The sequence below is a fragment of the Pteropus medius genome, unplaced genomic scaffold, assembly GCF_902729225.1.
Source record: "Pteropus medius unplaced genomic scaffold, Ma_sr-lr_union100, whole genome shotgun sequence".
Lineage (NCBI taxonomy): Eukaryota > Metazoa > Chordata > Mammalia > Chiroptera > Pteropodidae > Pteropus > Pteropus medius.
Window position 1 is genome coordinate 3,662,382 of NW_024345481.1, and position 12,242 is coordinate 3,674,623.

The 12,242-nt window shown below is 54.8% G+C and overlaps 1 protein-coding gene across 1 annotated transcript in view; it reads left to right on the forward strand.

The window, feature by feature from the left end:
* The window catches only part of SYNJ2 (synaptojanin 2), a 95,438-nt gene that overhangs the window by 22,000 nt on the left and 61,196 nt on the right, over nt 1–12,242 (forward strand). The window contains exon 2 of the mRNA XM_039873936.1: nt 2,952–3,038. Coding sequence (XP_039729870.1) covers nt 2,952–3,038 — 87 coding nt within the window. The remainder of the gene's footprint in view (nt 1–2,951; nt 3,039–12,242) is intronic.

Below are 12,242 nucleotides of genomic sequence, written 5' to 3' on the forward strand. Positions count from 1 at the left end.
GTGACACGTATCCCTTCTTTGCTGTATCCCTTCTTTGCCGCTGCCCAGGGCCCGCCTCGGGCGGTTGTCTGGTTCACTGCTGGGTCCCTGTGCCTCGCTCAGGGCCGGTCCCCGCCGGCTCTCAGATGCGCGCTCACTGACCGCATGGCTGCCTCCTGGGGAGGCGAAGAAGAGGGCGGGAGAGCAGAGGCGAGGACTTTCCTTAGCGGGCTGGACGTTCGTGGCCAGTGGGAGAGGAAGCAAAAACATTCGCACAGGCAGAAACCTCCAGGAAGTTCAGCAGAAATGTAGAAGACAGGAATGTTCTATTGTCGAGGCATCAAGGAGGGAAGGACAGAAGTTGCAAGCGGGCGGGCCAGAGACAACCTGCAGAGGTGTGTGTTCCGCCAACACACTGCTTAAAATACATTTGGATTGACTGTCAAATCTGAAAAATCAGGACTGTCCTATTTCTCTCGAAAAGCTGGAGACCCGCTGGTGCTAGGCTGGCATGTCCGCCTTAGGGCTGCTGGCTGGAGCTGACCGGCTGCTCCTGTTAGAGGGGTGCATGCCCTCTGGTCCCCCACAGCCCCGTCCAGCGCCTCATTCTCTTGTTGCCTGCCTGACACTTGTAGACGTTTGATCTGTGAGCTCTCTTTTGAAGAGTAAAGTGGATTTCTTCGAACCTAAGTGAGGAAATGCATCTCTTTAGGGCAAGCGAGTTGTTTGGCCAGGCTCTGGGAGTGTGGAGGGGGATCGAGGGGACCGAGGGAGCCCCCACATCACAGGGTGGGTCGGAGGAGCCTGGGAGGGGAAGACACTGAGGAAAAAAAAAAATTAGCTGGCTGGAGAGATGCTTTGCAGGGACTGGCTCGGCCCATGAAAAGATTCACAAGTGTTATGGGCTCAGATGTGTCCCTCCAAATGACACGTTGGAGTCCCAAGCCCCAGGACCTCAGAATGTGACCTTGGTTGGAAATAGGGTCACCGCAGATGTCATTAGTTAAGTCAAGATGAGGTCCCGTTGGAGTAGGGTGGGCCCCAAATCCCAGATGACAGGTGTCCTTACAAGAAGAGGAGACAGACACGGACACACACAGACAAGGCAGAGGCTGGAGTGGTGCAGCCGGAAGCCGAGGATCGGGCAGGAGGCGGGAGGCCGAGAGAGCCTGGCCCTTCACACCTTGCTTTCAGACGCAGAAGCTTCCAGAACTGTGAGCTGATAGACCTTGCTGTTTTCAGTCACCTGGTTTGTTTTCAGTTAGTCTGTTTATGGTGGAAAAACAATGTCTCACAAGATGATCACACCCTCGAGGGTCACACCTCCATGTGAGTTGTCACCGTAGAGGCAGGTGGGGAGGTGTTCATATTATGGAGTCAACAGTTTAGAGAACTTGACGGGGACCAGGTGGCCCTGTGGTGTGGTGCTCATTCATTTTTAAGGTATGAAGCTGAAAAGTGTTGGTTTTTTTTAGTTTGTGTTTGTTTGATTTTCCCTCTGACGGGGCGATGCGGTGCGCGCCCTTGTCATCTGCGATCCAGCAGGACAGCGGACCCGTCTGTTTCCACAGCTTCTCCTCGTGGCCACATCCCCACCTCTGAAGTGTGGACTTGAACACGTCCTCCTGTTATTCTGCTTCTCAGGATCATTCACAGATGTGAATGACGTATGAACAAGGCCTTGCTGTATGGTTAATAAGCCGGGAACCAGATGGAGCTGAGGCTTCAGGGTTCCGTTAGACATCTCTGTAAAGCTCTGAGGATTGAATTATATATATATTTTTTGTATCAAGATTATTCTCTTGCATTTGCCCACTGAACTGAGGCCTGCCTGCCACTCCTGGCTCTGCCCGCCGCAGCAGCTGTGGACGGAGTGACGCCTGCAGGACGGATGTTCGCGTCCACCTGTGAGGCTGGATTTGTCCTCGTGCAGGGAGCAGATCCATTTCCAGGAGGACTTCATAGACCCATAACACAGGGATGGCCCTAGTCGGTGGGCTTGGCATCGCCTCTGGGCGAGGATGCGGTTCATCTCTCCGGGAGCAGATATGAGGACCAGAGAGGATGGCTCGTCCCCCTCATCTTCTGTCCTCCGAGCTGTGGGCTCGTGGAAGTGGGTCGTACCCGTCTGTGGGTCCCTAGGACATCCACCTCCTAATCCCCAGTTCCTGTTAACTTTCCCTTACGGGGAGAAAGGGGCTTTGCAGCTGTGATTGAGTTCAGGGCCTTGGGACGTGGAGGTCATCCTGAGTGATCTGGGTGGGCCGGGCGTACTCACAAGAGTCCTTAAGAGATGGGAGAGGGAGGCGGGAGCGGGGAGAGGGTGAGAAGTGAAGGCTGGAGCAGAGCAGAGTGACCCGACTGCTGGCTTTGATGAGGGGCCAGCGGGGCAGGGGCCACAGAAGCCTCTAGAAGCTGGAAAAGGCCGGGAAACAGATTCTCTCCCGGAGCTTCCAAAAGGAACACAGTCCTGCTGACACCCAGTGAAACCCTCTGCTCCTGCAGTTTGCCTTCGGATTCACTGCACGCAGACCTGGGGCACCCAGGAACCCAGCCTCCTGCTAGCAGGTCCCTGGGCGGGGGGTGGTCGGCACGTGCACAAGGAAGCCTCCAGTGGACAACACTCAGGAAGGAAGGCCCTCCCCAGCTGGCAACGATGACTCACTCCTGTTTCTGAGCATGTGGAGAGTGACAGGGCCAGGCCCAAGGCACCTGCTCCAGGCTCAAACCCAGCGCCTCTGGCCAGCCCCCAGGAAGCTGTGGGCGCTTCCGGAGAACAAGGTTTTCGTGGGGAGGTTTGAATCTGCTGCTTGGTGATTCGCTGATGGTGAAACCTCCACACCCATGACTGGGGGCCGAGCTATTGTCGCTGCGTTTTCTTTTTCGAGTGGGTGGGGAGCCGACTGGAAGGCTGCGGCGAGTGAACTCCAACGGGAGACTCAGCTGATGTCTGTGATGTGTTTCTTCCCCAGCTCCAGAGGAGAAGGAGGTCATTAGAGGCCAGTATGGAAAGCTCACCGATGCCTATGGCTGCTTGGGGGAGCTCAGGGTGAAATCCGGTGAGTATCTCTCCCTCCCCACAGAGCCGCAGCTGTCAGGCGCCTATCAGCTGGGCAGAGCCGCTCCTGTGTCTTGTTTGGAAAGACTGCTAGATTTAGACGTTTTATTTTAGCCGTTACGATCTTTTAAAATGTTTATTTTCCTGTGCTTGCACCTCATACTGGGAGGTCAGGTGAATGAAGCCCGGTTCTCACCTGTCTGTGCCACTCCCGGCCTTGGTGGAGAGAGAGCTCACCTTCATTATTTGCTCACCAGGACCTGAGTTTTTGCAGTGGGGGAGGCGGGGCTCTGCTTAGGGGGTTGTTTGTTGTTTACAAGGGAGTTGTACTCTAGAAGAGGTGGGTGCCAGGGGTCCCAAAGCCCCTAGACAGGCTGGGTGTGTCTGGAGGGAGAGGTGCAGGGACCTAGCGGTGTTGGCAAGGAGAGAAAAAGCCACGAGGACCTGAGCGTCAGATATGGGGTGGAGGGGTGTGGGTAGGTGTGAGCGAGATGAAAGGAAATTGTGTTCACAAAATGGGCCATGCGGTCTGACTTGAAAGGGCAAAGAGCTTATGGGGAAAAGTGGGCATCCTTGCTCAGTATGAGACTTGAGGGGCTGAGTGGTCAGCCCAGTTGAGATTGCAGCTGCCCCATGGGGCCACCGAGTCACCTCTGCACTCCCGGACCTCACGGGAGCCCCCGTGCACTCCTGGGTCTGCAGCCACCATGTCCTTCCTTCTGTCTCAGCTGCCCCGTTTGTGACGGCCCCACCCGGGGTCATCGATGACTTACGGGGCCAAGACCAGAGCATGGTTGACATTCCTGATTCTCGGTCCCGCTGGGTCAAAAAGGGAACGGCTGTGAGTTGAGCAGATTCGAGCGTGGTGGCTTTCCCAAACCAAGCACCTTCATCTCCACGTCTCCCTCAGCAGCTGTTTTCATGGATGGAGGACATTTCAAGCCGACAGCATAGCACTGTTTGCCATTACTTTTCTGGGTCTTTTGTTTTATGGGATGATTTTTCTTGAACTATGATGATGATGATGATGATGATGATGACATTGATCATTTCCAAACAGTGTTTAGGAAAAGCACTCAGTACCCACATGAAAAAATGCATTTATCAATTGTCTGTTTTGTGCCAAGGACTAGGTAGTCATTATTTAATCCTACAAATAAGCCAGTGTGATAATGTATCTTCATCTGCATTCACCGTAAAGGAATCAGGCTCACGGGGTTAAAGTAGCTTGCCTAAAGTAAAAAGCTCAGCCAGGACCGAAACCTGGGTCTAGCTGCCTCCAAACGCTTGCTTCTTTCCATGAAAATGTGCTGCTTGCTGTATTTCTCCCTGCAGTGATCTTTCTGAGGTCACAAAAAAATTCCCGTGGCCCGTGCCTCAGTGGTGATGATGTGAAGATGACAGCTAAGCTTCCATCGTGCTTGCTCTGGGCTAGGGGATGTTTAAGTGTCATGACCGATCAGCTCAGCTCTCCCAGCAGCCTGTTAGGTACTGTTGCTGTCCTTTATGGATAAAAAGAGAAGCTCAGAAAGCCTACGCGCAGTGTCCCATCTATTCTATGACACATGCTATTTTTTTACATTGTAACCTCCAGGCACTCAGGATGTGTTACAGTTGTTGGCAGCTTACAGTTACTTTTTTCTCATAAAAGAATGATCCGTTTCACATCTGAGGGTCTCCCGGATTCAGTGCAGTGCCGAAGCTTGCCCAAGGTCCGGCAGTTCTCAAGTGCGACCCAGGTTTTAAACTCTTCCCTTCTGACACCGGGGTGGGGGGCGCTGCTTTCATCTTCCAGGCCACTCTTTTCCTAAAGGGGCAGAAAGACTGAGCCTCTGGGGACAGGAAGAGCAGTGCCTTCCCCCACCTCCTAGGAAAAAGCATTTTTTTTTTCCTGGGCTGTGATCTGAGGTCAGCTACAGGATGGGAAGGGTGGCAGCCCCCCAAGAAATATTGTCAGCAAGCAGGGTGTCTATGGGGAGCCTGGCCCAGGGGCCAGGGCAGGGAGTATGGGGAGAAGTGACCAACTCCTGCAGCTGCCTTAGGCAGGGCCCTCCCTGCTTCCTGCATCCAGTGCCCACCGGCCGGCCCTCCTCTGAGGACCGAGCAAGCACAGCCTCTGGTGCCCATGCAGAACCACCCGGGGAGGGCCATGCCCTGGCCTAGAGGGCCAGGAGGTCACCAGACCCCATATCTGATGTCCTCTGAATACCCGCTGCCTGCTGGCCAGAGTCACCCTCCAGGGTGGGCTGCAAAAGGCTCTCTGAGTGTAGTGAGGGTGAGTTTGACTTTCAGAATGTCAGGATGATTCGGCCTTTTCAACCCATTTCCGAAGTGCCCTGGAGTATCTGAAGGATGGAAGGATTCGGCCTTATAAACACCTTTTTCAAATTCCCTTTGGTTAAAATGAGAAGTGTTTGACTTTAACTCGATTTTCTTTTCCCACTGCAAGTCCCCGGCTTAGAACTAGGATCTGTTTTCTTTGTGGGGTTTTTGGTTTGTTTGTTTTTTTTTCCACCTGCTGAGGAGCATATTCCAACTTCAGGTCACTCCCAAAATGACCCTCCTGAGTGGGGGTGGGCCTCTCTTTTGCCTTTTTAAGGTTGAAGGTCTCTGAGATCTCTTCAGCCTCAACTCGGGGCAAATTGTTCCATTTCAGTCTACAGAAGTGAAAATAACCTGTTATATTAGAAATTAAGAAACATGCACAAACACTGCATAAAAGCTTTTATCTCAGGTTCCTAAGTTTTCATTGAAAGCTCAAATTCTCCCCTTCCTCCCGGAAATGCCAGCAGAAGGCGGGTAGAGCCCCCACAATTAGCAGGGCAGTTGGGCTTCCCAATAACTACACAATACAGAGCATAGAAAATGAGAGTATAGTAGTAAGAAGAATTTATCCCAATGATTATGGGGATTTAACTTGCTTTTAACCTAATCTCTCAAGGCTTCCCTGTTTCATAGCCTCAGGAGTTGAATAAATTGAGATCTCTAATAAATTGCGTCTCCTGGAGTCGTGCAGTGCACAGCCTGAGAAGCTGCGCGTGGCAGCCCTGAACGCTTTCCCCTAGACAGCCAGCCCCACTAGGTTCTAGCTCCAGCCCCACAGCAGACTGGCCTTCTGCGTTCATTTCATTTCTCTAGGGCCGTTTTCCCACCTGAAACACCAGGAAAACCGCCTCATGTCTATCTTACATAGTTCTTAAGAGAATTACATGAGGGAATGAACGTGGGTCCTGAGGGGAAGGAGGAGGGGGCCCCTGCAGAGGGTCCCTCTAGGAGAGCTGGGTGTGGGGTAAAGGGCGCAGGCTGAGGGCCTGCACGCTGTTGACTCCCGGCAGGCCGTTCTCCCGCACAGGTGGCTGAGGGCTGACCTCTGTGGGCCATCATGAGAAGTCTCATGGACAGGGAAGTTTGACAGTCTTCTGAGATCCAGAGTATGCAGTGTCTCTAGCAAGTCTTGAAATGGCCGTCATCGGTCTTAAATAATTTATTTAATACCTATACCCAGTGGTGTGCTGGCAAATATTTGACATCCAGCTCTCTGGTGGGGGCGGAAAAAGGCCCTGATGTGTAGTGGTGTAAATATGCCGACCCCGGCTGACCTCAGGGGGCCATTGCAGAGCTGGGAAAAGCACACAGCTGGCTCTCGTGAGCAGAGGTGAGCGGCCAGCACCCCACAGCCTGCGCGCTTTGCTCTTCTGCAAGGGGAGGGTGAAGAGAGACTTGACACGGTGTCAGGTGTCACGGGGGAAGAGAATTCTGAGCTCGTCAGTGGGGGGCGCAGGGGGTGCTCAGGGATCGTCTGGCCAAACTCGCCGCTCCCCAGTGCGAACGCCCAGCGTTCCTAAGTCCTTTGTGCACAGGCTTAAGTGTGAGAGTGTCCTGTGCAAGTGGGAGGGTAGATGAGACAGCAGCCCAGCCTGAGACAGGTAGGAACCTAGATGGGGGGAGAACTCAGAGCCTGAGCAAACACGGAGAAGGCCGGACCAGGAGAAGCAGGGGCCGCAGCGAGCGCAGGCCTAGCATTGTCCCTGAGTAGACAGCATTGTGTCTGCCATGATTCACCGCGATCCCAATGCCAGCCCCTCCCAGCCAGATGCCAGAGCAAGATAAGACATGGCCCGTCACTGCAGAGCTCAGGGCTATGGGGCCACCCTGGCCGGGAGGCGAGTTTCAAAGACGGCTTCTGGAGGGAAAGAACTTTCAAGGTGACACTGAGGTTTCGGAGTGTTGTTGTTCAGTTGTGGCAAAGTGTACAGGAAACCAGATTTACCATTGAAACCGGTTATAAGTGTGCGGTTCAGAGGCGGGAAGGACATTGACTGTTGTGCAGCCAGCCTTCTCCAGAACTTTCCATCTCCCCAAACTCTGCGCCCATCAAACACTAGACAGCGAAAAGCAGCTCTCCGTTCCCCACCGTCCGGTTCAGGCCGCAGGCAGAGTCGTCTGGACTGTGAGCCTCCAGCCCTCTGGAGGTACGCGTGTGTGCGTGCATGTGTGCGCGTGTGTGCGTGCGCGTGTGCACGTGTGTGTGCGTGCGCGTGTGTGTGAGAGAGAGTGTGTGGGTGTGCATACATCCCCTTCTGGTTCTGGTGTGTGTGTTGCCCATGACCCTTTGCCTGCCTCCCTGCCACCTCACCTGACGCTGGCCAGCAATCTCTGACCTGGGCATCATCTTGCTTTGGCCAGAGCCCTGGAACAGAGCGTGTGAGCTGGAAGGGACATGGAGACGGCTGGTGCACCCCCCGCTGAGGCCCAGGCCCCGCAGGCTGCTGGCAGCTGCAGAGCCCCGGCCCCGTCTCCCGAGGCCAAGGCAGGTCTGGGCCTGTCTCCACTTTGCCACCAGAGCTTTCTGGTTTTAGGCCCCTGCACGCCACCTCCACTAACGACTTCCGAGCAGCGCCCCAGGCCCAGTTCACTTCTTGGCTGTGAGAAACTGATCCTGCCTCACTAAAAACAAAGCCTCGGTCCCGCGTTCAAGGTGAACCTCAGAGGACACTTCTCACACACCTGGGCAGGCGAGTCCCACCGGCCTCACCTTTATCCCCTAGAGACACCCCTGTGTGGGCCACAGGCCAGTACCACCCCGACAGGTGGGCCAGGGGGGCAGTGACCTCCCAGCAGGCTGGTGCTAGGCTCAGACCTGGACTCTTTTCTCCAAAGCTATAGCACGTGGAGAGCACGCAAGGCTGTTGACAGGGTCTCACCGTCAGTGGGGTAACAGGAAGCCACCTGCTCGGCTGACAGGGCCGGGGCGGTGGGGGGCTGCCTTTGGAGGGGCTGCCTTTGGAGGGGTTGTGGCAGTTCTGGAGTCACGGGGGAAGCTGAGCACAGCTCACAGACATGGTTCATTCTGAGGAAAACCACGCCCCGGTACCCACCTTCTCCCCATCACTGGTTCGCCTAAGAATGTGCCTGTGAGAAGCCGGCCCCTCACCTCTCTGTTCTGTCCACAGCCGCCTCTTTCCCGTCTCCTCCCATGTAGCGTCTTACTTTGCCTTGGGGAGTGAATACCTCTAGGAGGTCAGACACGGGGACAGTTGACAGTTCAAAACGTAGTCGTGAGTAGTGCTGAGGAAGTCACTCACCTTAATGACTCAGTAACAAATCTGTATACAAGTCAGGTGATGGCCCATTGTCTGCTTTCCGCAAACCAAAGAACTTAATGAGGGTAGCGGCTGACATTGTGAACGGTGATTTCATTCACAGATCATTGTTAACTTTTTTAGCCCGGTAACCGAAGGACTTTGAAGAATTGACTGACGTTGCTATAATGAAGCTTTTTCCAGGCCCATAGATTTATTGATGTGAACACGTTTTCTGAGTGTTTACATCCATCAAAATGAAAAACAGAGCTAGGATGGATACGGAATCTAGTGTTTTTCTATCAACAGATAATATTTATCCATGGATATATGAACTAGAAATCCCGTCTGTCTCATTGAGATGCTTTTCCAACACATCTTTTGTATATGTTAAATGATTATTTAGCAAAATGCTTTGTTTACATCATTTGGCTGATGGCGTACTCAAAATCAAACCAGAACAAGCTCTTCGTAAACTCTTTGGCCTTGAGGATCAAACTGCTGCACAATACGGCCAGGGTGATCAGCACAGGACATGGGAGCACAGAGTGTTATGTCGGGATAAGATTCTGGGGAGAAAGTGTAATAGAGTAAGAGTGAAAATCCCATGTGTTGAAGAAGAACTTGTTTGCATGTCCCTTTAAATAATAGATGGTGACGAGTATCGCGTCACGGTGGCTTCCATCAGAGGCTGGTAAAGAGGCCTACGACAGTTTTATTTTTACATGTCAATATTGAGCATATGCTGGGAAATATATTACAACCGTTTAAACTAATGATGAAAACATTCGGTGTCGATTTAAAAACGAGCAAGAGGTCCCTTGATCAGCCAAGCTCTTAGAGAGACCACAAGCTGAAGCGATTGAAGACCCAAGGGCTAGACAGAGCCCGGGCCTAGGTGACACCCGTGCTGGTGTCTTGGGTCCCGTGCAGACAAGCCGTGGGCTTGGGCAGGCGAGTCAGCTTCCCTGGCAGACGGTCCCTCATGTGTGAAATGGCGATCCTTCTGCAAGGGTCTAGTTAAGGGCGCCGGGCCTGGAACCTGCCCTGGTCTGACCATCTGCCCAGGGTCCGAGTCCCAGCCCCCCGTACCCCCATGTCACCTCCAGCAGGCTACTTAACCTCTCTGTGCCCCTGTCTCCTTTTTGATAAAATATGGCAAAAATGGCACCTCCCCCGAGGGGTCGCCAGGAGGAAGTTTGTGGACTGGTGCCTGGCACAGGGCAAGCTCCACCCTGAGAATCAGCTGTCATTAAAGCACCAGGTTCTGCGGCCGACACAGTGACTCATTTGCTCGCATTCCTCCTAAGCCCCTTGTCCCAAGACTCAGGAGCCCGAATTCTCCGTGGCGGTGGCCGTCCATTTGTTCTCGTTTATTTTAAGAGCCTTTTCACACCTGCTTACAGCACGCCCATCCCCAGCCTCCCCCCGCCCCGCCACCGGCCCGCCCTGCACAGGAAGTGCCTGCTGCCTTCACAGCAACCTGGGACTCTTGCCAGGGACGTGGTCCCCCCACGCAGAGCTGTGAGGAAGCGGTGCTAGGAATCAGCTTCACGTCTCCGATGGGGAGAGGGAAGTAAAATTTTCCATGCCTCTCCTTGAACCCGCTCCCCACAGAGTCTAATCTGGGGCTCACGGCTGAGCTCCGAGGGGTCCGACCTGGAGTCTGCTTCTCCCCACGCCGAGCCCGTCTGATGTCTGGGCACAGGCTGTGGGGATAGTGGCATTTGCGAGGCTCTAATATGAGGACCTCAACCCCACATGACCCCACCTGTCTTCCGGAAATGACAGCTGTCCCACTTAAGAAACTCAACCCCTGACACCTGTCACCATCTACGGCCTCGTTCTTAAGTGGTTTTAAAACAATTCCTTGGTAGTCTGACGGCAGAGGTGGGGTATGAGCCAGTGAGGGGACTGCACATTCCCCTCTCCCTCCACCCAGCAGGCGTGCTATGCTTGCTGACTTACTTGTTGAATGAAGGGATCTTTCATAAAAACCAGGCATTACCTGGCCCCACGCAGCATTCTCCTTCCTGGTTAGTGTGAGGGGGAGTCGCCCGGAGTGGGTGGTACTGCTGGACTCGGCCTTCTTAGGGGTCTTTTATCCGAGCATCGAGAGATTCAGGAGTGTTGACTGCATTGCAGCAGGTACTGACCACTGACCATCTGGAGTGGGTCTTTGGGAGACTATTGGAAAGGAGTGGCATGTGGACCAGAACCACACCCGCCCCTAAAGGCCAGTCAGTCTTGGGCCGTCTCCTGAAGCAGAGGAAGAGGGGTGCCGTCCCCACTGTCCCCAGAGCAGAGCATTGCCGTGCGCCTTGCTGACGCAGCACCTTTGCGAGCCAGGGGCTTTGTGGGAGGCCAGGGATGCAGAAGAGAGAGCGGCCATGGATGGAGTCCCTGGCAGGGGCGTCTCCTCCGGGCACAGGGCCAGCGGAGCTTTGGAGCCTTTCACGGGGGCAGGAGGCTTGAGCTGCTCTCCCGTTGGCTTGTTTAGGAAGAATTCCTCAAACTCTTGCCATGTGCAGTGCTGGGGCATAACATTGAAACAGAGCACTGCCCCCAAGGAACCCCCAGTCTTCTGGGGACACAGGTCGGGAAGGAGGGTGTTAGCTCTGCCTGTGACAAGGACTAACAGATGCCGCTGGCACGGAGAAGGGACCACTAACCGTCTTGGGAAGGCAGGAAAGGCTCCTTGGAGGAGGTGCTGCTGAGCTGACCCCAAAGGGCGGAGTGCTCCTGGTAAGGGGGCCAGGCAGTAAGGTCCTGACCAGCATGTGGGAGGGCTGGGGCCACTGCAGAGGGTAGAGGCGGGGAAGGTGAGAGGGGTAGGGAGGGCTTGTGGGAGACCTTGTTGGGCAGACGGTTGGGGGGTGTCCCGGGCAGAGGCAATGCCTTAAGGCTCAGGGGTGTGAGGGTATATGACACGTTTGAGGAGCTGCAGAGCACAGCCCGGGAGAGCTGCCGGACCCCGGGTGTCCGAACTTGGGGAGGAGTTTCCATTTCAGTCCTAGGGAAAGTGGGAGCCACAGAAGGATTTAAGTGGAGCGGGGTCTGTCGTCAGGTGGGTTTAGGAGGGCAGCCATGACAGCTTGGAGAACTGCCTTTAGTCTGGAGGCCCTGAGCCAGGCAGCGGCTGAGGATTCCTGGGGAGGGTGGGTCTGAGAGGCTCTGGGTGGCAGATATGGGGAGAAGTAGGGGGCTGGGGAGACTCCAGGCCAGCAACTGTCAGACTTGACTCTGGCAGGCAGCAGGATCACTTGCGGCTTGTTAAAGCCCAGGTGTCCAGCCCTCGCCCAGAGGTCTGATTGGGCTGAGAATTCGCAGTTCTGACAAGCTCTCGGGTGGCGCTCCTGCTCCTGGGCCAAGCTCAGAACCAGGACGCTAGGCTGCGGGCTCCGGTGGGCCAAGCTCAGAACCAGGACGCTAGGCTGCGGGCTCCGGTGGGCCAAGCTCAGAACCAGGACGCTAGGCTGCGGGCTCCGGTGGCAGGGCGGATCCCCGAGACGCTGAGATTAGGAATGCGAGGTGCCAGGGGAGGTACAGGAGCCAACAGGAAGTCACACAGCTGCAGCCAAAACTGGGCTGTTTGGCCGCCTCGCGACCACAGCTGCCCTGCA